General features: G+C 41.8%; 3 protein-coding genes across 4 annotated transcripts in view; 1 reads left to right on the top strand and 2 right to left on the bottom strand.

The window, feature by feature from the left end:
- The window catches only part of piezo1 (piezo type mechanosensitive ion channel component 1 (Er blood group)), a 76,283-nt gene extending 75,065 nt beyond the window's left edge, over window positions 1-1,218 (bottom strand). The window contains exon 1 of the mRNA XM_020103574.2: window positions 835-1,218. Within this exon, the coding sequence (XP_019959133.2) occupies window positions 835-898 (64 nt within the window). The 5' untranslated portion in view covers window positions 899-1,218. The remainder of the gene's footprint in view (window positions 1-834) is intronic.
- Window positions 1,219-3,081: 1,863 nt separating this feature from the next.
- cdt1 (chromatin licensing and DNA replication factor 1) lies at window positions 3,082-8,991 on the top strand. Of its 2 annotated transcripts, none has more exons than XM_020103576.2 (10): window positions 3,082-3,700; window positions 4,109-4,231; window positions 5,617-5,909; window positions 6,059-6,253; window positions 6,776-6,921; window positions 7,132-7,232; window positions 7,354-7,542; window positions 7,733-7,876; window positions 8,078-8,279; window positions 8,421-8,991. In XM_020103576.2, exons 1-10 carry the CDS (start codon window positions 3,242-3,244, stop codon window positions 8,582-8,584), a joined length of 2,016 nt encoding a protein of 671 aa, XP_019959135.2. In that variant the 5' UTR covers window positions 3,082-3,241; the 3' UTR covers window positions 8,585-8,991. The 2 variants fall into 2 exon arrangements, with proteins under 2 accessions (XP_019959135.2, XP_019959134.2); XM_020103575.2 differs by having other exon boundaries at window positions 3,106-3,700; window positions 4,106-4,231.
- Window positions 8,992-10,806: 1,815 nt separating this feature from the next.
- Window positions 10,807-26,315, bottom strand: aprt (adenine phosphoribosyltransferase). Its single transcript, XM_020103526.2, has 5 exons — window positions 26,156-26,315; window positions 24,564-24,667; window positions 19,777-19,910; window positions 13,176-13,254; window positions 10,807-11,750 (listed from the first exon to the last, which is right to left on the bottom strand). Exons 1-5 carry the CDS (start codon window positions 26,242-26,244, stop codon window positions 11,611-11,613), a joined length of 546 nt encoding a protein of 181 aa, XP_019959085.1. The 5' UTR covers window positions 26,245-26,315; the 3' UTR covers window positions 10,807-11,610.
- Between the last annotated feature and the right edge of the window lie 160 nt (window positions 26,316-26,475).

Below are 26,475 nucleotides of genomic sequence, written 5' to 3'. Positions count from 1 at the left end.
TCCACCATAGAACCTGAAGCTAACCCCGGTGTGACGGAACCTTTGATTCTACATTGTGATTTCAGTCATTATTAGATAATTACATAATTCAGCTGGAAATAATACACACAAATAATAACAGGCAGTCAAGAGTGTGGCTGTGCCTGTAATTACCTTGATTCATTCTTGTGTTTATCTAGAGTTATATGAAGAATGAAGCTTTCAGAGAAACAGTGTCGAGTTGGCAGGACTAATATTCAGAGTAATCTGAGTGTCAGCACACTTTACTCTGAACACTCGTTTGTATCAACGTAGAAAACATCTTGGAGTGGAAGCATTTGAACTTGTTTGCGTTATTTGAGGCGAGGCTCAAGTAATCCCCACCAAACCTCATTAAGCTATCAGTCCGTTTAGGGTTTCTCTGCTCGTCAGTTTAGGCAAAACACGTGGTGGAGAATAACTTCAGACCTGTGGATTCAGTTCGGAGTAACACGTCATTCGGCTGATTCTCCAACCGCAGATCAGTGATCTATCGCATTTCACAACATGACACCAACATCGTCTCCACACAGGACTGAGATTTACAATGCGACAGCAGCAGTTTATGTCAGTCTGTAAATGCTGGTGTCCTGGGTGTGATCTGCCTCTATCACGTCAGCCACACACCAGAGACACATTCCAGCTGTTGTTTTTTTTACACTTTTCCTTCCAGCTGTTTCAGCAGTTACCACCCAGTGCGCGCACGGCGTGCACAGGGCGCCTCAGTGTAAATTGGAGTTGGTCAAAGTGAAGCTTCGTTGTGTCACATGCTCCTATCAACACTTTCGTGTTTGAAGCAATCAAAGAGTAAGTTACCTGTTAACAGCGCGATGGGCACCAGGAAGCAGTAGAAGAGCCACACGATCACCTGGAGATCCATGTCAGTGGGACGAATACTCTCCAGCGATCACCAAGCGCACATCAGTAACTACCACCGATCACGTCGGCTGACTCAATCGGCTCCATTCAGGCTTGTTGATTAAATGAGATCGAAGAATGAATATGCCATTAGGTCGATGTGCGCTCATGGTGTCTCGTGAAAAAGACAAAAACAAACTTCAGAGGACCAAAGTTTCCATTAGTCCATCGTGTCTCTGAGCGGACCGGGCAGCTCCTCTCTGGAACTGTGAGGGAGAAAAGTTCAGTGCGTGTGTTCCCTCGGAGGGGCCCAGTGTGTTGTAGGTGGAAAATGTGATTCACAGGCAAGTGAGTGTGAAGGGCGTTCATAGAGGAGCTATTCTCCACCGAGCTGCTCTGTGAGAGTCACCTCCCTGCTGCTGCTCACAGGCTGTCAGCTGCTCACTGCAGACATGCGTATGCAGCTATACTTCACTGCTGCTGCTCTTTTGGTATAAACTCAAATAAACTCTGCTTGTTTAAACACTGACACCTGAGACAAGACCCCTTCAGTCAGTAATGGTACTAGAATGGGGTCTTGGAGCCCCGGTAAGCAGACACTACCTGGCACCCCAAGAAGTTGCATTCTGTGTTTGAGTGACGTCCCCTAGTGGACAAAGAAACTCTGTAAAACATGGTGCCTGAGTTTGTGGAGGTGGAAAGTCAATAGGAGGGAGTCAACACATTTCTTTTATGTTTGAATGTGCCTTTCATATTAACCATCAGAAAATGGTGAAGACATTTTAATCCTGTCATACTCTCACACTCACTGTATAATGGTGCCCGACGACTAATCTACCAGAGCAGGAGGAAACCTGAGGGAGTTGAAGTGATGATTATCATTGAGTACTGATGAAAATGGGGATATTTCTGTGTTAATGAGGAACTTGAATCTTGTGGGTGCTCCAGTTAATCCATTTGACTACGATCAAACGAATGTTGGCTGGGTGTATCAATGTATGATAATCTGCTCATATTCTTTGTCTCGAAATAATATGTAAAATAAATCGACACTTTCTTCTGTCCACAAAGGACACATTTTATTTTCGGACATCAATGCACATGTAAATAAGGCAGAGCCAAGGACACAACAGTAGAAAACTGAGTGTGTTACAATGAAAGGAATTTAAAAATAATAACAGCTTGTTGACAGCTTGTTGTGCCTGGAGAGATAACTGCAGTATTCCTGAGCTGAGCCATTGATCATGACCTGTGAGGGAATGTGATGATCATCAAAAAGGATTAATCATCTCCTTCTTTTGGGGCCATTCACTTTCAACCTATAGCTGTTGGACCAGGATAGAATTCATTTCAAATGTCATGTTAATTTGAAACAAAGCTAATATGTTTGCTCAGGTGACATGCTCTCTAAGATTTTGGGTAAAATATAGATTAGGTACAATGTCAATATTTGATCACACATTCTCAGTTGCAGAGGCTGAATTGAAGAGTTTCTAATGTGCTTTCAGGGCCCAGTCTGTTGCCCTTCATTCATGTTTCCACATCCTTAGCTTTAGAACAGTGTCATGCTTAGTCAACGCTCTCTAAAATATTCTGTTGTTCTTTAAAATGACTAGTTTAGATTATAGGGCTCTATAACGCTCTCTATAATCCCACGATGACTGAGTTTACAGAGGGTATGAAGGTGCTGTGACCCAGTTTTTAAGAGAAGCAAATGACATAATTTTCAAGCCTGATGTAAATAAGTAGAGGAATAATCCTCTTCAGTGTCAGAACAGATGAATCCCTTTCAACAACAGACTGCTCATCCATTATATCGTCCATCATGTCTCACAGTCACCTGTGGGTGTCAGCCTGTCATATTGTTACTATACATTGTATAGTGTGGGAATGATGCATGTATTATGCATTGATAGTTGACTTAAAGGTCCAGTGTGTAAGATTTAAGGGAAAGATAAGTATAGGCAGAAATTCAATGTAGAATAATCCTCATGATGTTTTGTGTTTCACCAGTGCATTTCATCTAAATTGTATAAATTGTTGTTTTCTTTACCCTAGAATGGGCTTTTATATTTAAATACTTTATATTTGCATTGAGGGAGTCTTTAATATCTTTAACACTATTTAAGATAAATCCATGTTACAAATAACTGACTCATCATTACGTCCCATCCTGTTGCTCGGAACATGTTCCGGAAGAGGTGTGGCTTTATTGATTTCGCGCGAAACTTAGTTTCTCCTTCCTGTGAAGTGTGGGTACTTCCGGTTTTCTTGACCCATTGTTGACGCTCGGTATTTATATCTCTGCAGGTTGCGTTGTGAGTAGAGTTCCTCAGTTTGATATCGCTCCTGCAGTGGAACCAGCATGTCTCAGGCCCGGGTCACGGACTTCTTCTCCCAGAGAAAGAGCGGCACCGCTCACCCGGGGAAAGCCGCCAAGCCACGCAGCCGAGGCTCCTGTGCTCTCAACACCGGCGTCACCAGCAAACGCACAAGGTCTGTGAAAAATAAAGAAGCGCCTCTCTGTTCCTCCTCTGTCCACGAAGAGTTTGTCCGAGTTATCGACGAGGCAGCGGGGCTGAACGATGGGGAGTCTACCGGCAGCAACGCCGCGACGCGTCCCCCCTCCAGTCCCCGGACACCGAAGAGGACCTCGGCCGACGCACAGTTTGACCTCGGGGCTGCGGTGTTGTCTGCCACCGCCGATCACAGCACGGCCAAGAAGAAACGACAAGAGCAGGCCGTCAGAGAGGCTGCGGTCCCGGAGAGAACCAAGAGGAGGACGGCCAGGAAGAAGCTGGTTCTGCCTCAGGACTCACCACAGGTAAGATCAAGTGTTGCTGTTTCTGTGAAGGCTTGTCTTTAAAGTTGAATTGACACAAAGATGGCAGCTGAAACAAACAGTCCACCTACTTTAATGTGAATGTGTAATGTGAAGTATCAAGAAAACACGAACCCCACACCCTCTGTAACTTTTAATGCATTTCAAAGTTACAAGTGCTGATAAATTCGTGTTTAGGCTGAGATGTGCCTGTACATGTTACCTGTACACCTACTAAACTCAAAATCTAATTAACCCTGGTTCTAATTTGCAAACCTACTCAATGAGTAATGCTCACAGTATGGACAGGAGCAATACAATGATTTGTGCTAATCATAATTCAAACGTCTATGTAAATGAAGACCCGTCCAAAGACTTTACTTAGTTCTGTGTGTTGTGTATTTCAAGAAGGCAGCTCAGCCCCCGGCCAGTGAGGTGACCCCACAGCCCTCGTCTCCAGCAGCCTCCGTGTCAGGACACAGTGCTGAGAAGCACACAGTCAGCTGTGGGAACACTGGGGGACAGACCAGCAAGGTAACATCCAGTTTGTTTGGACTGATGAGTGTGCTCTGTGGGTCGCCGACCCAAGCAGAGTGTTGTTGTCACATGCAAGGCTGCAGCATGTTGTGGTAATACTAAATAATTATATTAGAAACTGAAGAAACTACACTAGTATAGTTGAGTGCCATCTCCCATCCCCTTAAAATCCAAGCGAACTTGGTAGATTGCTCTTGTGTGTGTATACATCATGTATCCACCTACATGCACCTCTCTGTATGTGGAATGCATATCCTGAAAACTGTTCATCTTTATCGGCTTCACAATATCAGTGGTGCAGACGAGCAGCACTCTGTAGCAGTCAGTGGGGGGGTGGCAGCATGCTAACAGATAGTCTGAGGACTGAGTTGTGAATCCTGTAGAGGATCCCCTACTATGTTCTCACATCAGCTCCTCCAGAATTTCTGCATACTTTATATTAACCAGGGGTTCAGAAAGAGAAAGTCTGCTCTCTGAGGGGGGTGCATTCACACATACAGCCCCTCCAGAGAAAGTGCAGAGGATCTCTGGGGTTCATTCCATGTATAAAAACAGATATACAATCTCTTCCTCCATATCAAGTTGTCTTAAAAGTACAAGAATAATGTCCTTTTTGCTGCTGTAAAGCTTTAAATTGAGCAGAGCTTTTATTTTGTGAAGTTGGTTGTGAAATTTGCTTAACAGACATCTGAAATAGCTGATATGAAATGTATTTGTATAAAACAAATTTAGTAAATCATTTAAGCTTATATATAAACCACACATTAACAGTAATGAAGCAGTTCAGTTTAATTTTATGAAAAGCATTGGTTGCAAAGTCTTCATTGCTGGATTTCTGTTTTCCAACTTCACACATAATATACTGTTTATAAAATGCTTTCCACACAAACAATAAAAAGGTGACAGTATATTATAGACCTGTTTAAGGAGGAGTCACTACTCAAAGACAGGTTTAGAATGGGAACTGCACCAGTCTTGTTACTGAGCTTACATTTACAGTGAAATACTCAGGTACTGGTTTCAGATCAGGCTTGTGTTGCTTATTCTCTTCCTACTGCAGCAAGATATCAGTGGACCAACATTGCTGGGAAGCTGATGTATTTTAAGCGATTCATTTGTTGTGTGTTATTCTGTATTTCTCATACTATCACTAAACCCAATGTGTTAGTCTAAACAGCTACAATGACATCTTACAAATGGTTTTTGAACAAAATGAGGCTCTGTGGCGCTGAGAAACGAGAAATCAGACATTACTTGTTGGCGGGATCCATTTCTTCCAGGTTTTACTCTGTACAAGGGATTGATTAACAGGAGAGATTATCAAAGAAGATTATCCTTCCAGTCATTAATTCATCAGCATGTCAATACCCTCTTTCTGTCAGGCTCTTTCTAAAGAAGATATTGCGGCCCTCAAGTCTCGCATTCAGAAGATCAAGAAACATGCAGAGGAAATAACCAGAACAGCTTCAGTTTCCAATTCCTCGTCTCCAGCTGGCCCAGCACCCAACTGTACGAAACCCATTGACCCCAAAACCACTACGTCCCCCATCACTGATGCAAAGACCGTTGAGCTCACTGTTGCACGAGTCAAACAGCTTGCAGCTAAAGCGCAGAGAAGAAAGGGGGAGAGAGAGGCAGAGGAGAGCGAACAGAGTGAGACAGTAACCCAGGGCAGGTGAGCGCATATACACACATGCAAGATAAAGCTTTAAACAATACCAATTTTCACTGTGCAGATGGCACGTTACATCTCCTCTAATGTCACAATCTAGTGTCTAAATCCAAATCCGGGACCAAAGTGTTTTTGCCTCTCTCGTCCCTCAGTGCTGAGCAGCCAGCGTACCAGCGGTACCACACCCTTGCCCAGGCAGCCCCCCCAGGCCTCACCCTGCCATACCAATACAAGGTGCTGGCTGAGATGTTCAGGAGCATGGACACTGTGGTTGCCATGCTGCACAACCGCTGTGAGACGGTAACCTTTGCCAAGGTCAAACAAGGAGTTCAGGACATGATGCACAAGTAAGTGGAGGATGAAGAGATGGTCTTGTTGTACTCCTCAGGCTTAAAAGAGGTTGAGTGTTTCTGTTAACTGAAAATCAGTTAACTCTGTGAGTCACAAGGAGTCAGAATTCACACGAGGCAAATAAAAACGGGATATTTTACAATTGATGTGCAAAGGAACAGTGGAATTTGCTTGCCGAGATAGGTCTACACCCCGACTAACCACCTCATTCCGAGAAATCCTAAAATGTGTTGACTTCACTGGTGTTTCTGTGTCCTGTTGTTTGTCAACGGAAATGTCTGAGATTTTGGAGCAATTAGAAACTGGCAGGGAAGAAAAACTACATTGTTAAGCCATTTTAGAGAACTTGTTAAAACATTCTGCTGACAACATCAGAAGTGAATTCTTTCAACTTAATTGTCTTCTATTCAGTGGCCATGAGACAGACACACGCACACACACCGCTGCTCATGTCTGAGCAGTAAACACTGCTTTATTAACCCAGAAACTAATGTTTGCATCCTGTCTTTCTTCTTTAGGAGGTTTGAGGAGAGCCACGTTGGTCAAATAAAGACAGTGGTTCCTGAAGCCTACACATTCAGACAAGAGAAGAACATCCCAACCTTCAACAGCAGCATTAAGAAGGGCAGCTACCAGCTCACTGTGGAGCCTGTCATTCTCTCTGGTTAGACAAAGCTTTCAGTCTTTCTCCTGCTCAAAATATTATGTTCACTTGTTTCATTTATTTTAAGTAAGAGCTCATCTTCTAATTGGTAAATAAAATGAGAAATGTATAAACTAAATGCAGCTGCCTTTCATTGGTGCACTTGATTATGTGTCCATTGCCCTTGTGTTTATTTTCATCTATTTATGCATGTGTGTATGTCTTTCTCAGATCAAAATGAAGCGCGTCCTGTCCTGTCAGCCTCTCGTCTCCTGGAGAGAAGACACATTTTCCACTGGAATCTGGTTGACATTGTCAAACAGCACCACAAGGTCAGCAGTTCCCCCATTACAGCTTTCAGTTGGACTCATCAAAGTCATTGTAAAACTTGTGTTGTAAGAGCTAAGTTGGCTGTCCTCACTGACACATGGGGAAACGTTGTGGTGTGTGCAGGAGTTCCTGTCTTCGATTGTACCTCCAGTGTCTGTCCCAGAAGACAAACTGACCCGCTGGCACCCTCGCTTCAATGTGGACACTGTCCCAGCCATCCTAACGAGCGCTCTGCCTCAGCCTCCTCATACCGAGAGACTAGCCACAGCTCAGGAGGTGCTGGATAAGGCCCGCTCACTCATCACACCCAAGGTACTGTCTACTTTAAGTTGACATATGACAGCTGTTTTAAAGGTGTTTTTTTATTTTGTCTGATATGAACGTGCTTCATTTTATACTTTGTGTGATGCACAAAGTAACTGGGTAAATACCTGGAGGCTCAGAGGTTTTCAGCACTAATTTATCCGGGTCAAATGGAATTTTTCTTTTGTCCTTTGTTCAGATGGAGAAGGCTCTAGTATCTCTCTCTCTGAAGACAGAAGATAAAGCTGTAGAGAAAGACCCAGCACCCCCTCCGACACCAGCTCCATCTGCTGCTCAGGTCCCAACTGCCCTGAAAGGAGTGTCTCAGTCCCTGCTGGACAGGGTAGGTACAGAATGACAAGGTGGAGGAGTTAGACCAGTTGTCATGGGGATCAGGGGTTGTCTATAACTACTGGGATGGAGTTGACTGTGCTTTATGGGTATTATAAGCATGGTTGAACCAGCCTTTGCCAAATGAGATCAGAAATCCCTGTTGTGGTTTTTCATACTCTTGCTTTGTGTGAATTATTTTTCGGTGTTTTAGATTCGAGCAAAGGAGGCCCAGAAACTCCAAGCAACCATGACCCGAAACCCTTCCCAGGAGGAGCGTCTGGTGATGATGTCACGCCTCGGGGAGCTGGCAAGGCTTCTGCGGATGGTTTTCGTGTCAGAGAAGAAACAGGCTTTAATCATGGAGGTGGCCTGTAATAGGATGGTGGCCAGCTACAGGTCAGCTCTCAGCACAGGTGGGTTCAAACAAAGGAGGTAACAGTAGAGCTGGATATGTGATTTAACTGTAGCTCATTATTTTGTTGTTTCGAAATTAGTTGCTGTTGTTGATAAAATTACTGTTATCTGATCGGCTGCTGCTCCTCTCTAATTAACAGGTGAAATGGAGAAGCATATTCGTCTGCTGGCAGAAGTTGCTGCTGATTGGCTGACTATCCATCCAATCAGGAAGGACTTCTACCTGAAGTTGAACAAGAACATGGAGCTCAGCTTGGTTCTGGACAAACTGAACAGAAGACTGAGAGAGGAGGAGAGACTCTGAGAGACTTCACATTCGGGCTGAAGTGTTGTGAGCCAACTACTTTCATGTGCCAGGTGATTAACATGTTCTGCAGTGTGTTTTGTGCTGATTTCAGGCTGTTGGTATAAAAAGATTCAGAGTGCTCTATGCAAAGTTCACCAGTGCTTCCTAATAACCTGGAGTCACACTGGACTGACCAGACTTGGTCTTTGTATACTCTATAAGCTCCTGTGTTGTAAACAGGCTGTTTTAACCACACTTGTGTTTTTTTGTTTTGGTTTTTTTCTTGATGAAAGTATAATATCAATGCGCACAGATCTGCATCCAGTCTTTGTTGGGATCAGTTTTCTAGAAAGAACAACTGAGTGTTTACATTTTTAAATTGCTGTTTGATAATGTTGAAATAATACAAGCGTTTGTCAAAATTGTACTGTCTCCAATTATTTTTCATGAATGCAATTAATTAAATAGAACAGTCTGTAAAACAAAGGCAAAATTGCATTTATTATCTGGATTGGATGGTTAGTTTAGTTTAAATTTAAATTGAATTTCATAGAATCACATAAAAACAAACCAAATATGGACCAATCACATCACCGGAAAACAAGAGCCATCATTCTACATGATCTTGACAAATATGTTACAAATTGAGAGTTGCAGATAAATTTACTGGCCCAATGCTAAACTGCTGCTGTGGCCTGGACCGCTGGTGTTTTGTTACCCTTGTCACCAGGAATAAAAAAATAACTCTTCTGGGGTTTAACGTGGAGCTTGAAACATGTAAAAACAAACAGGAAGGATGCTGTTCTTTTCTTCACTGCACCTAATCCCAGTTTGTAGGCTGCAGCTGACTATTTTTCTCACTGTATAGAGCATTTAGTTCTGTTCAATGCCTCCTGCGAGTTATGCTGAAAGAACTGACCTGTGAATGGGCCGACAAAGCAGAATCAACCATAGCTTTTGAACCTTCATACTCTGTAAGGGTGCTGAACATAATACCCAGGCACCTCCACCTACAGTGTGCATTGAACTATTGTGGTTTTCCACAGTGTTTCAAAATTAAGGAATAGTTATCTGCCATGAAATGAAGTAAATGAGCCTTAGCAACCCTCTGAGGTATCTTAAAGGTGATATTCCACCTGGCTGCCCCCTTCTGACTGCATCAAAAAGAATGAGGGGAAAAAAGATGGCCCACCATCCTCTTAACCCACGATATTGAATCACAGGTGACGAAACACATTCCCAACGAGGAGAGTCTGAAACCTGTTCAGCACCTGGTGGGGGACACAGTTGTAGAGTGCTGCCTGTTGTCAATTCAATAACATTTTATTTGTATAGAACCAAATCATAAGGTTGAGACCTGAGAAAAAAAAACTCATTAACTAGAAGAAACCTCCTGCAGAACCAGACCCAATGTGGGCAGCCAACTTGATGATTTACAAGGTCAACAGTTTCCATTCACCAAGTGACGAACACATTGTTGGACAGACAGAAGTGGAGGCCTCAGAAGAAGCTCTATTATGTCTGAGAAAATGACCAATAATGTGAGAGTGATCTCTTCAGAGTTCAACATTTATGACAGAAAGCTGTTACAAATAGGGTCTAATGAAAAGACATGATTAAGTTACATGAATAGAAGAGTTAGGGTAAAGCTGTGGCTGAGGGTAGAGCGGTCATCCTCTAACCAGAAAGTCGGCAGTTTGATCCCAGTCTTCCCCATCTGCATGCTGAAGTGTCCTTGGGCAAGATACTGAACCCTAAATTGCCTCTCGTAGAAAGGGTGCTGAACGTTTGTGAATGGAAATAGACAGTATCTTTGGGAAAGTGCTATTTCAATACAGACCATTTAGAGGACAGTGTTTTTTTTTAAACCAACACTAGACTGAACTCACTATGATTTGGCATCTTTATGATTTGGTGCTATCCTGGCAATGGAGAGTGGTTTGTTTTTTCAAGAAAAATACTCATCTGTAAATTGTCTAGCCACAGCTGTGGGGAGAGAAAATGTTCAGTATAAATATATGCACATATAAATATACTGGAAACGAGTAAAGCCTAGGAAACAGGCTATGCAAATTTTAGTAAACAGGGCTGAATACAGCAATTATGGTAAATTCTAAAACGTTACATGAGAAGTAGCACAAGCGATTATTCAGAATGAACAAATTGAGTGAGTCAGTTAAGTTTGTTCATAGTCAACATCATCATATATCCATATAATTAAAGCTCATGGTAAACAACAATCTGGACCAAATATATTTAATATATCTGCAAATAAGAGACAAAGCTTGTAAAGCTTCAAAGCTGGTATTGATCAGAAAATGCATCCAATAATACTACAGACACAACCCAAAGCTTGCATAGATTAAAAATAATTTATGATCATATAGCAGGAATGACATTGTCATGTTGTCAGTCTTATAATGCGTTCACCTTTGCACATGCAGGGTAAGCATTGCACCTCCTTTGCTTATCAATATACATTTTATTCTGTCATGGAATCAGTTTGTGATGAAAACATACAAACAGAAAAATAACAAGGACAAAGCTGAACACAGGAAGGTGCACCAGTAGAGAGAACACTGGTCATAGGTCAACTGTCAGCAAACAATGGATTTAAATACAACAACCTGAGATCTTATTATTTACCATTAACTTTCATTTCCCTTTTTCCTAAATTGAAATGTACCATTTTTTTCAGCACCAGTAAGTGATATCAGTGATATAATTAAATATACTGGAATAATTGTCGTAAACCGGTGGTCATTTAATATGCCACAGAGAATGGTTAACCTTTCTATCAGTCCCTCCCTTCAGCCACAAAGCTTCCATTTTTGGCACACAGGGGAACAGGGCGTGATCCCAGAGAGGAACAGGAAATTTAAGACATTCCCCAAAGCATGCATGTTACATCTCTGACAAAAATAGAAAAACATACTGTATAAGTATGAAGTAAAACCTGTAAAAGTGTAAGTGAACTGCAGATGCTGTTTTACAACTGGTGACACTATGACTGGCTTGTTTCCAGCGAGGCAGCGGAAGTGTCCTCAGTATTGAACCAGGGAGAACACACTGTGAGGTTTGAGCTTGTCAATGCCGTTGAGCTCTTTGAGCTCGATGACCACCATGCAGCCCACAACTTCAGCCTGCTGCTTCCTCATCAGCTGAATGGCTGCATACATTGTCCCTGCCACACAGAAATAAAAACAACTTGACATCACTCAGCCATGTGCTTCCATGACACTTAAAGGTCCACTGTGTAGATTTAGGTGAAAGTGGTCTATCGGCACAAATTGAATATAAAATAATCCTCATGATGTTTTCACTTGTTCCTTTCATCAAAATTGTATAAATTTTTGTTTTCTTTACCCAAGAACATGCCCTTTATATTTCAATAATTAAATATTTACATCAGGAGGGGGTCCTCTCTACTGAGACCGCTATGTTTTTTACAGTAGTCCAGACTGGAAAAACGAAACACCTTTTGAGTTTTTATGACAACTGAAGGTTTCCACAGGTTCTTTTTCATGTTTGGAAGGGGAGGGTGAGGTGAGGGGTGTTCAATGTTCACCACTAGCTGTCACTAAATTCTACACACTTACCTTCAAACACTTTGATCAGGCTGAAAGTGGCGTCTATCTTCAGCATGAATCTAAAAACACACTTTAATTCTTGGTGGTCTAACGCCACACAACTCTCATCAATACATCAGAGTTACTACTGCTGCTCTGTAGATTGAGCTATATTTCACACTGATTTGTCTTTTAATTTTACGGAAGGCTGAACTGGGTAAATGCACAAGAATTATAAAATTCACAATATTTACGTCTCTACTTGTAGGCATCTCTCAGGTGATGTTTTAAAGTAAAGTTTGGTCATCGAACTAACAGGAAGAAATCATCTAAAAATCAAAGTGTCCTTTTCTTAATGACATCAATGTTGAAGGGATCCCTCTATATCTGAAAATGCACATTGCAAACTGCTTAAACTGCATTGACCTTAAATACAAGCTGCTTCTCATCAATAACCTCCAGCTCCCTCTTTATCACATCATTGTTGCCGCTCTCTGGAGAATCTACCTGTGGCTGCAATGTTCCATATCCTCACCCCTCTCCTGCAGAGAAGTAATCTGCTCGATTGTCTGGTCAGACGTGTTCACAACAGAAACATTTCCAAAACATTACTTATAAATTCTGCTGTGGAAAGCTAAGTGTTTTTGTGTAGGGCACAATGACACCGGCCCTTATCACCAAAAACTCGATCTCGTTGTCTTTCCAAGTTTACGGCTTTGTCAGTGTAAACGTATGGCTTCTCTTTGTCACCCTTTGTATATATATATATTCTTTTAGTTTTATTCAGTTTTGCCTGGTAGAAAAGTCATCAATGCGCCAACTTTTTGGGACAGTTTGTGGACATTTGACTAGGGGGCTGACAGGAAAAGATCCATAAAATGTCTTTGGTACATGACTTGGACATTTGCATAACATACAGGCCATCCAGATAATTTCAGGCCAATGTTCATCCATTCTCACAGTTTTGTGTTTAGTTTATAGAAATGTTCTGCAGTCAGACTGTGTGTAGTGATTTCAGAGCAGATCTCATCAGATAATACCTCCAGTTGCAAGAAGGTCATCGATGAGCAGAACCTTCTGTCCTGGAGCCACTGCATCCTCCTGGACCTCTGCCTCTGCCTGGAAAAACAAAAATTAAATTTACAGAAAAATGTTGGTGAAGCAGCAACACACTGAAGGAACAATTCAACAGCACAAACTGAGGTAACACTAGAGCAGTGCTCTCCCAGAAGATTAATATTAAGATTCTCCTTTATGGTCCCACACACAGCATGCAACATGCAAACATGGGGAAATTTGACCTCTGTATTTAACCCATCCGTGTGAACGGAGCACACACGGAACACACGGACCACAATCCACACAGTGACCACACACGGAACAGTGGGCAACTGGGGGGTTCGGGGGGTTCCTTGCTCAAGGGCACCTCGGCAGTGCCCAGGAGGTGAACTGGCACCTCTCCAACTTCTGTCCATGCTGGACTTGAACTGGCCACCCTCCAGTTCCCAAGCCAAGTCACTATGGACTGAGCTACTGCCTTCCCCTTACTTGTCCCTAAAGTCTTTAAAGTAGAGTAGGAGCCAGAGCTGTAAGCTGTCAAGCTCCTCTCCTGTTGGATCATCTCCCAGTTTCAGTTCAGGAGGCAGACACCCTCTCTACGTTTAAGAGTAGGCTTAAACCTTCCTTTAAGATAAAGCTTATAGTTAGAGCTGGTCCAGGCTTGTCTTAGACCTGCTTAATTATGCTGATATAGGTCTAGAATGTCAGGGGACACATAACACATGGAGGTTCTCTTTCCTCTTCTCCCTCCTTATCACATCAAATTAATTATTGTCTCATCAATACATGTTACCGACTTGACTTCTTCCCCGGAGTCCCTGTGCTCTATCGTTTGTGGATCCAGGGCCGCAGCTGCAGCCACATGTGGATTATGATGGTGGATCGCAAATCAGAGATCGTGATGGTAATGGTGGATCCTGTATCATGCTGGCATCAGATCATAGTGGTGGACCCTGATCAAGGTGACAGCTGATGGTGGATCCTGATGGCGGCAGTGGATCATGATGATGGATTGTGGACTATGGTGCCTTTCGATCATGATGGTGGCAGTGGATCATGATGGATTATGAAGGTGTATCCTAATCGTGGTGGCTGCTGATCGTGGACTGATGATTACAACAAGACTGCTTGACATACAATATGTCTACTCAGATACTCTACCATTACTGACAATAATTCCTCAATTCATTTACCTTCCATTGTGTTACAAACTGTTTACTCTAACCAATGCTGTAAGTACTCTTATTTTTCTGACGTTCTCCATTACATGTGGCATCTATTGCACTTCTATCCGTCCTGGGAGAGGGATCCCTCACATGTGGCTCTCTCTGAGGTTTCCAAGTTCTTTTCCCTGTTAAAAGGGTTTTTTGGGGTAGTTTTTCTTTATTCTTGTTGAGGGTTAAGCACAGAGGATGTCACACCTTGTTAAAGCCCTATGAGACAAATTGTGGTTTGTGAATATGGGCTAGACAAAACAAATCAGATTGATTTCCTTCAACCGTAAGAAATATATTTTAAATATAAATATATTTTAAAACCTGCTTGACATTATGTTGGATTAAAACGTGGTTCACCTGTTGGTAACTCGAGAATGACGACTCGTGAGTGGTGTGTTGCAGCCATGGTAAAGGCTACAATCGTATCAAAAAGCCAATGTTTATAAGAAGATTTTCCAAGACTTTAACCTGTCTTAAGAGACACCATTGGAAGCATTGTGCTGAAGTTCAAAAGAAATAAATCAATTAATTTGCTTTGGTTAGAATAAACAGTTTGAAGTATGATGGAAGGTAAATTAATTGAGGAGTTATTGTCAATCATGGTAGAATATCTGAGGAGACATATTGTATGTCAAGCAGTCTTGTTGTAATCAAAGTCCACGATCAGCTGCCACCACGATTAGGATACAACATTATAATCCATCATCATGATCCACTGCTGCCATTATGATCCACCATCAGCTGCCACAAACCTGCCTGTCTGTGTGAAAAGGCCCAAAATTAGCCATCTCATCAGGAAAACATAAAGAAACCCATGTGTTGGTGTAAAGATTCATAGAAATATCAAGCCATTTTACAGAGGAATTTTATGTGATGAACATTTGTACACACTGTATTCTGCAGGAAGTAGATGATCCCAAGCACACTTCCATGTGAACCATAGCTTGGTTAAGGAATCATTCCAGGAATGTCCTGGAGGTTGGTGACTGGTGGTGGTCCACTGTCTCTGGGTTTAAAGCCCATCAAAAACTTCGGTTGGATTTAAAGAAAGTAGTTACAGCCATGAAACCTCAAAGAACCAGAAGCTTTTGCACAAGAAGAATGGGTGGGATGAAGGAGATCACCGGCTTCCAGAGGAGAGGTGGGGGAGCAGCTGGGAATGAACGACGTGCGAATAGGTTCAATAGGTTCAACTCCAACCCCCCCACCCCCAGCGGACCCTCCACTGCCTCTACGACTGCCTCTACTGCTTCTCCGAGCAAAACCCCTCCACCTCCCCCCATCATCCTCTGCCCCACACCACACCCGTCACCATCTCCCCCCACCCCTCCGCTGGCTTTCACCACAGACTTTTTCACACCTCCCACCCCCAGGACATCCTCACATCACCCACAGCCCCCCACCACCACCACCTCCTGCAACACACACCTCTCTGCACCACCCTCAAACCCACCACTGACATCCCCTACCCTCCAGTCTGGACTACACATCACAGCCAGCCAGGTGAGGAGAGAGCTGGAGAGGCTCAAACAGAGGAAAGCTGCTGGACCGGACCGCATCAGCCCTCGTGTGCTGGAGGCATGTTCCAGCCAGCTCTGTGGAGTTCTCCAGCACCTCTTCAACCTGAGCCTACACCTTCAGAGAGTGCCAGTGCTCTGGAAAACATCCTGCCTGGTCCCAGTGTCCAAAAAAGGACGTCCTGCTGCACTGGAGGACTACAGGCCGGTGGCACTGACCTCTCATATCATGAAGGTCATGGAGAGACTGGTATTGGCACACCTCAGACCGCTGGTGTGCCCATCACAAGACCCCCTGCAGTTTGCATATCAGCCCCATGGGGGTTGATGATGCAATCATCTACCTGCTGCAAAAGGCTTACTCCTCCCTGGACAGACCCAACACCTCAGTCCGGATCATGTTTTTCGATTTCTCCAGCGCCTTCAACACCATCCAGCCCAGACTGCTGAAGGCCAAACTGGAGGGCACGCGGTTGATTGCTCCCCTCATCACTTGGGTCGATGACTATCTGACGGGCAGACCACAGTTTGTGAGATTACAGAACTGTGTGTCTGATCATCTGATCAGTAATATCAGGGCCCCCCAGGGAACTGTACTGTCCCCCCTCCTCTTCACCACATACACTGCTGACTTTAAGTACTGCACTGAGTCGTGTCATCTGCAGAAGTTCTCTGATGACACGGCCATTGTGGGGTGTGTTGAGGGCGGGGGGGAGGCTGAGTACAGGGACCTGGTCGACCGCTTTGTGAAGTGGTGTGGGGAGAACCGCCTGCAGCTCAACGTGGCGAAGACGAAGGAGATGGTGGTGGATTTCAGGAGGAACAAGCCCCTGCCCTCTCCTGTCTGCATCGGCGGGACGGATGTGGAGGTGGTACCTGCATACAAGTACCTGGGTATCACACTGGACAATAAACTGGACTGGTCCACCAACACAGAGGCCGTCTACAAGAAGGGCCTGAGCCGGCTTTACTTCCTGAGGAGGCTCGGGTCCTTCAATGTCTGCAACAAGATGCTGCAGATGTTCTATCAGTCTGTTGTGGCGAGCACCATCTTCTTTGCTGTGGTGTCCTGGGGTGCGGGCATCAAGACAAAGGATGCCAACAGACTGAACAAAATCATCAAGAAAGCCGAGTCTGTGGTTGGCTCTAAGCTTGTCACCCTGGGGGAGGTGGTGGAGGACAGGATGCTGGCAAAACTGCTGGCAATCATGGACAATCACTCTCACCCCCTCAACAAAACACTGGACAAACTAAAGAGCAGCTTCAGCCACAGGCTCATCCAACGATAAAGGAAATCGTTCCTCCGAACTGCAATAAGACTCTATAACTCATCTACCTCTGTCAGAGCCATCATCACAGAACTGCACTAAATATACCTGTCACCTTTGCACCATGTACCCTGTACTACACTACGCCCCATATACTGGAACATTTACCTCTGTGATATGTGTTAATTAAACCATATTGATATTACAGATCATTTTATACAATAATATTGTCTTTTTGCACACTCTGTCTACATATTCTGACACTCATAGTATATTATATTATCTATTGTATAGTCAAGTACTTATATTTATACTATATATCATATCATATTATATCATACTCTGTATATTCTTTGTATATTCTTCGTATATATAAGTCTATATACACATATTTATACATGTGTACATGTTATTATCATTATATTATTACTACCACTACTATTATTATTATTATATATACTGTTGCTGCCATTATTACTATATACTGCTATTATATTGGTATAATTACTATCTATATAAATATATATTATGTTATATGATATACTATATATATAATGTTATATAATATACTATATATATATATACTGTACTACTATTTTTATATACTGTCTAACAATAACATTACCATCATATCATCAGTACTATTACCATCATATTGCCACTGCACGTTATCTTATCTACCTGTTCATCTTGTGTTTCTGTTTTTATTCTTTCTACCTCAATATTTTATTTTATTCTATTGTATTGTATTTTACTGTATTCAAATATACCAGCTGCTATGACGACTTAATTTTCCTTCGGGGATGAATAAAGTAATCTATCTATCTATCTATCTAAACACAATAATGAGGTCAAATGAATCCCTGTGATTCTCTGAACAATCGGTGCCACTGCTCTTCACAAGGTCCTCCTCTCAAATCACAGCTCCTTCAGTCTACTTGAGGCTACTGTTACTGCTCCAGCAGACATAACCTGTGGTGGAGAATAACATTTAACCGTTGTCTTTTGTTTTGACAGCTGACGTTTTCCACTTCAGTCTGCATTGTACTGCATTTCCCACTACTATCAGGGGCATAAATAGAAACATTTTACACGTGAATTGTGATCACAGATACAATTCACAGTTATCTGACACAATAAGCTGATAATATATGTAATCATTCTTGCTGTGGATGTAACTACTCTCATACTCATAACAGATTCAGGTTCTATCAATCAATATGTTTTGTTACTTAGTTTCAGTTACTAGTCCCTTCACAGTTTGCTCTCAGAGGCTCCACACCTGTAAGAGGCTGATGCTGAGCCTACAGGCTCTGGGTACAGGGCCCCACAGCCAGTCAGCAGAAAGTAGGCTTTAAAAGGCCACACCCGTGTGTGCAGTGCATCAATTCAATTAAAATTCAAAAGACTTTATTGTCATTGCATAGTCGTACTTCGTACACTAGCACAACAAAATTGTAGCACAGTCCTCCTCCTCGATGCCATACAATTAACAAGACACAATCCACTACACAAATTGAAATAAAAATAAGGGGATTCAAGGACCGAAGACAATTAAAGATGCGGGAATACTATACAAATAAATAATTGTACCGATAATGTACTGATACATACAGGTAATATGCATAAGTGTTATGTTGCACCGTTATAAAAAGATATTACACTAAGTGTTTTATTTTGAGGAAGTGGCAAACTGTACAGAATGAATACTATATACCGATAGTGTACTGATATATCTGGATAATATACAAAAGTGTTTTATTGCACCAATGATGCACAGGAAAGAAAAGGATTAAAAGTCCCACAGTGTTATTGCACCTGGCCTGCAGCTGAAATTACACATGATTGAGTCAGATATTTACATTTGCATTTAACATTGCTACCGCCCTGTTGTAAAAACTGTCTCTCAGTCTGATGGCTGCATTGTTTAAAGCAGCTGCATCTCGCGGGCTTCTGTTCACATAGGAGAGTGTATCTGCAGAAGAATTGCAAAGTGGGTTTCTGGTATGACTTCTGTATTTCCTCAAATAAAAGTAGCCCTATGTACTCAACTAAATGCCTGGACACTATGCTATGATGCCATGAATCTTCCCTGTCCTACAAAAACAATACAAATCTTGTTAAAACAAATGGAGATTCCATAAATAGAAATACTAGAGGTCACTTACATGGTTAACAGAAGGTCTGTATTTTCTAGTCTTGATGACCACTCAAAGTGGTACAGTTTTGCCATTCACAATTCATACAGTGCATTAACGTGCAGCACTTTCTATCATACATCACTCACACACTGCCAACTCAGCCATCATGGACAACTTGTGGTTCAGTATCTTGCTCAAGGACTCTTCAGCATGTGAAACAGAGGAGACTGGGATTGAACCACCAACCCTCTGAATAATGAATGGTACAGGAAGTATTGCAAATATTTATAGTATGTTTGTGACATCCAACGATTGACATAGAAATGTATTGAAGTATCATTTTGTGTATTTCACTGTGAACCATGCACGGTCAGCAGAGAAAATAGGTGAGACTCTGTAGAGGAGCAGCACGGCTTAGTATGTGTGTTGTGTTCTTCACCTTGCCATACTCCAAATCATACGACACAGATGTAGTGGTCCCGGGCAGTTTGCCTGTCTTTCTGATCGGGACGAAGCCAACACCCAGCCGCTGGGCGAGCAGGGGCCCGAACAGGAAACCACGTGCATCTAAACCTGCGCATGCACCACACACACACACACACACACACACACACACACACACACACACACACACACACACACACACACACACACACACACACACACACACACACACACACACACACACACACACACACACACACACACACACACACACACACACACACACCAGAAAGAAAGGTGGCATCAGACAAAGGTCCATTAGAAATACACATCTGGAGAAGATATAGTACAGTAGTATAAATAATAAATACAGGTACTTTTCCATAACATAAACTGCATAAAATCTGCTTCGTCAGTGTGACACTTTTTGGAATAGAGCTGACTTATATTGGATCTTCCAGGTGCAAGAGTATTGTAACATTTGTAATTTTCTTTTTATTGGCTTTCAGAGAGAGAAAAGAAGAGAAAAAAAATCAAAAAGACATAAATGCATGACAACCAATACCTTTTGCCATAAATCAAAACACAAAGACAGGACAGAGACAGGACACAAGGACTGAGGCAATACAACATAAGCCAAGGGTTAAATTAATATATATATATATATATATACCTATGCATGCATATAGATGTAGGCTAATACCTCAAATTAAAAGGAAGGGCTTTAAAATGATCGCACTGAAATTGTTGATGAAACGGTTGACGTTGGCTGCATTGCTCATGTTCTGAGCAGAAAGCAGAGGAAACAACATCCCCAAGGGACAACCTTCTATTACCATCATCTCTATACCATCTGGGCTACTTAAGGCACAATATGTAATTTGTAATCATACAAAAACTGTAAAAAGGAAACTATTTTGTAGTTGAAAAGTAACTATACCTGTCTGAGACTTTTATGACCTGTATGGTTTGTGACCTGAAACCTTTATTACCTTTTTATTACTTATTGACTGTCCAAGGGATTATACCTAATCTTCAAAGGAAACATTTGCAAATAAGTTTCCTGTGTCTAAATTCCTGTCTGAAACTGTGCCTACAGAACCAGTCTGAACTGGCTCAGTCAAACAGCCTTAGTTCTCCTGATGCTTGCATTTGACTGTTCTCCATCAACACTCTGAGATCCCTGTGACTCTCTGTGTTGATCCTTTCTGCAGAAAGCCCCTAATAAATACACAAAGACAAAGTTGGTAATCCAGCCTCTTGTATTTTCAGATTTCCATCACACCAACATGGGTCTTTAACTGATAACTTCTGATCCAGATGTTCAAGAGTTTTTTAATGAAGTCTCTTCTACAGAACAAACAGACCCAGTGAGAAAACTGATAACAAAATACTGAACAAAGTACATGAAAGAGAACAAGCTGCTGCTCTTGTCACTCTGAGGACTGAGATAAAGAGACATGCTATCTAATGCACGGTAATCAGGGAGGGAGCATCTTTCTGTTCAAGCGCAGGCATACCTACCGAATCTCACAGGCACACACCTGTACCTAAACACCAACTTTTCCTTCCCCAGTCTTACATAAATATGTTTTACAGCACTTTTTGTTTGGATCTGCACCAACTTGTGCAAACTCATAAATATCAGCACAGCTTCCCTAGACATTAAGTCAAGACCCATGAATTATTCTCTGAGAAATCAACAAAAATGTTGAGACACACACTATCTGACAATGTTAGAGAAAGTGAAAAAAAAAATCCTTATCAGCCCAAATATTGTACGGGTTCTTACTGGGGCCCTTCCAAAGATCAGTTACATAGTTTTTGCATAGTCCTACTCTCAAACAAAGCCACTGCCATGACCCAACAGTCTCTTTATGAAACCACATTAAGATTCACTAACTGCACAAAATTTAAAAAACTCACAAATATCAGTCCCCTAAACAGGCCTGATTTTTTTCATCAAGATCCATGAATTATTGTCTGAGAAACTAATGCAAATTTTACAAACAAATAATATTTTACAATTTTAAAAAATCCTACATCTGCCCCCTGATCTTTGTCTGCAGCCACATTTATTTTCTCTTAAAACCCATATCACAGTTTTCAACTTAGTTTTATGGCAATCCATCCAGGACATTTTGCTTAATCCTGCAAAGAGACAGACAAAAAAAGTTTTTCTCCTTAGTGAAAGTGAAAACATAAAATAAAGGACAGACATGACTGTGTGGATTGAAAACACATGGGGGAGCCATGACTCCACCTATTGGGCAGTGGGCCCATCTGTCTGAAGCGGAGCAGAGGGTGCATTGTAGCGACACAACCTGGTTTGCCCGGGGCTGCAGCAGAACAACCTCTGGCTCTGCTGGTAAACCAAGCCCAAATGTGTCGGGGCCTGTGGAGTGTCAGATTGGGTAATAAAGTCTGTAACCGGCAGTTACAGCCTCCAGTGAGCATCCACTGCGCCCTGTTTTAACAGGACATTGCAGTTGCATACTCAGACTGAACATGCTAATGTTCCGAAGAAAGTAATCACTACTAAAAAAAACAAAGAGGAAAGGCAGGTGGCAGCACCAAAGCAGAGTCAGAACAGTTTCTATTATACATGAGATATTTCTGACTACTACTGTGTGTTAACAAGTGCAAGGGCCTCCCCTACACGTGTATATGATGGTAAACCACTGGCTGTCGAGGTGGCGTCCTGCAAACGTTGTGTGCTTTGTAGACAATTGGCAAACTTTTTGGAGGAAACCTGGTCTCGTGAGGAGAGACAGCGTTCATCCCACTTGGAGTGGCTCTCTTATCTAGGAGTACAACTCAGTTTATAAACCCAAAATGACCACCCAGAGTTGGGACCAGGATGCAGAGCTGCAGTTCTACAAACTTCTCTGCACTCCCTTTGGATCAGTCACACAACCACAACCCCATAGAGACTGTGTTTTCTCATGGTCACTTTAAATCATTTAAATTAAACACTAACAGAGGGACAATTAAATGTGGACTCTTAAACATAAGATCATTGTCATCAAAGGCTATTTTAGTAAATGAACTAGTCTCAGATAACAATATTGATTTATAGTGTCCCTCACTGAGACCAGTCTGCATCCTGAAGAATGTGTCAGCCTGAATGTATCAACATGTACCCCCCCAGTCATATAAATACACAAACTCCCCGTGATTCTGGCCGAGGAGGTGGAGTTGCTGCTATTTTTAACTCCAGTCTATCAATTAATCCTAAACCCAAACTAAGCTACAACTCATTTGAAAGTCTTGTTCTTAGTCTTCCACACCCATCCAAGAAATCACAACAGCCAATCATATTTGCTGTAGTTTACCGTGCTCCTGCGGCTTATTCTGAATATTCAACAGAATTCCCTCAGTTTTTAATAAAACAGATAAAGTTATTATTGTCAGTGACTTTAATATTCATGTCGACACTCATAACGATAGCCTTAGGGTTGCATTCATTTCAGTATTAAACTCAACTGGTTTCCGTCAGTGTGTACACCAACCTACTCATTGTTGTAACCATAAACTTGACCTTGTAATATCTTACAGTGTCAAAAGTGAACATCTAATAGAACTTCTACATAATCCAATTCTATCAGACCTTAATTTAATAACCTTTGATTTCTCATTATCAGATTACATGCCATTAATGAAAAACTCATGTTCTACATGTCTACCTGATAGAGCTGTAGCTACATTTAAGGAAAGAATTACATTTAACTCTGTATTATACAGCGACGTAACCAACAAATTCTGTAATAACTCAAGCACCACTCAAATTTACCATCTTGTCGATAGCTCTGTAAACTCATTACAACTAACATTAGACTCCAAAGTGCCTCTAAAAAAAGAAGCGTGTAAAAGAAAATAATTTAGCTCCCTGTTATAAATCAAACACACATGAATTAAAACAAGCATCATGAAAACTAGAAAGGAAGTGATGTTCCAACAACTGTGTTGAAAATCACTTCTGTCTGTCCTGGAAGAGGGATCTCTAAGGTTTCTTTTTTCCCTGTTAAAAGGCTTTTTCTGAAGTTTTTCCTTACTCTTGTTGAGGATTAAGGGCATACACCTTGTATGCTCTATGAGACAAATTGTGATTTGTGAATATGGACTTTACAAATAAAATTTGATTGATTGATTGATCAATGGAATACACTGTGCACTTGGTATAACAAGATATCTTTCATAAAGTTTCCACTAGCTACATGAGATGAGGCTGAGTTAAAAGTATTTCATACAAATGCATACATATTTAGTTAAGCCCATTGAGATGCAAACATTCAATATCTTCTTGAGCAGATGCAGCACAGACTAAAGTTTGTATTACCAAAGGGAAGAGTAAAGGGCAGGGCAGCCGTGCTTCTTCTCACTAGATAAGAGACTAAGGTAGAGGCCAGGCCTGAGAGGGGAGTTGTATAAAGCTGTCCTACCCCAGCCTCAAATCATAGGGCCACAGTCAAACATGTCATGTAAACAGATCAGGCCATTTGACAGTATCACAGGGTTTTGCTGATTGAAATGATACAGTGGATACTAAGTAAAATTAGGAAGTTTGGCCAAGCCTATTATTAGAAGCAAGCTGACCTGTTGTGCAACCAACTTGGTTTAAATGGATAATTAACAGCACTATGTTCTCAATGCATGTCGATGAATACTATTTTAAAGGTGCTGTTACCATTCTACAAGCTTGTTTTTTGCATTCTTACTACCTAAGAGTAAACAATTCAATATGAAGATATTTATTAAAGAGCCTTTGCTTTGTTTTCTTACCTACAATCAAATCAACGTGTTTGTAATTGTTCCTCACATGTTCTTCGAACAGGTCAATCACTGCTGTCAGAGCAGCTGGATCCTTCAGAAGGGGACAGATGTCTCTGCAGGACACACACACAACATACATCAGCATCTAGTCATTTCAAGTAGATATCAATGTAAAGCATTTCATGGGGAGTTGTTTGTGAACATGAACATATTCTTCCAGCAGCAAAGCTACAGTCACTACAAGCATCCGATGATGTCATAGTGTTTCATTTACAAGCAGAAGTAGATGAATACCATATAATGCAGCTCTGGAAACGTCACACTTCTCTGAAACCTGCTAAAGTGGTCAGACTGTGGAGTTTGATACTTGACCCCTGGTGAACTCATGCAAAAACTGTAAACATTAGCAGAGTCACCACAATCACACATCTCTGCAGATAAGCTGCGGAGTATAACTACATAAACTCAGCCTATAAGAATATGGAACAGTGTTTCCCATCTGAGCTTGATGGTTGACGGATCTGAACCAACTAGCACAAACTCATAGATGTCACCCCTAGACATACCTGATATATTTTTTTATCAAGATCCACGAATTGTTCTCTGAGAAATCAAGGATAAAGGCCCTGGAAAATGTCTACAAAGGGGACCTTGTGCCAACAAATTCATTTTCGGTAACACTTTATATTAGGGAACACATCTCAACCATTAACTACTTGCATGGGTATTAGAGGCATGTTGGCTCTTTATTTGTCATTATAAAGCACTTATTAATGCCTTATTCTTAATGACCTTATTCTGCAACTACTCCATTGATTAACAGTTTTCCCTTAATAACCTCCTAATTACTGCTTATTGATGGTAAGTAAGGAAATACATGAATTACAATCAAGTGCTTGTGTAGGCTTCTGTACGATTTCAGAGTGAGACTGAGTCAGTCATATTCTGAATTATCATTATTATGAATCATATTCTACAGCCTTCACATTGAACACCTATGAGAGATTTGGGCCCGATGTGATAAACAGCTGTCTACACCACCACCATCATCTAGAAGTTTGTGGTGGTGGAGCACCTCATGTTATATCATTTCAATATGTCATCCTGTTGGTTTTGTGTTTGACCGCTGGTTAAATGTTCCTTCTATATACACTGAAAACAGCCTTTCTTGGGAGTTGTAATTCTGTTTGTAATTCATTTTTTTGAATGGAGAATTAACACATTGTCTTTTTGATAAAAAAGGAAAGATTGTATTTGTTACTGTACTATATTTGGATTTGTGTTTTTTTGTTTAGCAAGTAACCCAAACAAATGAATGGTATAGTACTGCTTTGTTTTAGGAGGACAGTAACCAGACAAACTATTTTCATGCACAGGAAGTGTTCAGATCATAGATTTGTATGTTCAGATACATGTTGGAAAATAAATGTGCAAATATGTTTGCAGTGAGCTTTTCTCTTCCAGAGCAGCTGACTACATGTGCAGCTCCTGCAGCGGCTCAGAGCGAGGGAGGACAGGGACCATGTGGGGAGCTTCACAGCAGCTGGAGCCGCGGACAGGACTGTGACACACGGCGTGGATGTCAGGGAGGAGTCGCTCACCTGAACAGGATGCCTTTCTTCGGGAAGTCTGGAAAAGCTCGGATGAGAGTGTAAACCAGCTGCAGTTTGGTCTCTGAGGATTCTGCCATAACTCCCCACTGCTGCTACTTCTTCCTCTTCACTGAAGCTCATCGGCAGCTGGCAAACAGCAAAATGGTGCTACACTACCACCAACTGGTCTGGAGGGTGAATCCGATTAAAGATCCTCTTACAGTTTTTTTGTAACCGCTATGACCCGTTGTTCGATACTTTTAACGCTTTTTCAAAACTCTTCACATAGTTACCACAACATCAGCTTGTGTGGGCTATACAATTAACAC

The sequence above is a fragment of the Paralichthys olivaceus genome, chromosome 14, assembly GCF_024713975.1.
Source record: "Paralichthys olivaceus isolate ysfri-2021 chromosome 14, ASM2471397v2, whole genome shotgun sequence".
NCBI lineage: Eukaryota > Metazoa > Chordata > Actinopteri > Pleuronectiformes > Paralichthyidae > Paralichthys > Paralichthys olivaceus.
This window is presented reverse-complemented; position numbering and strand designations above follow the sequence as displayed.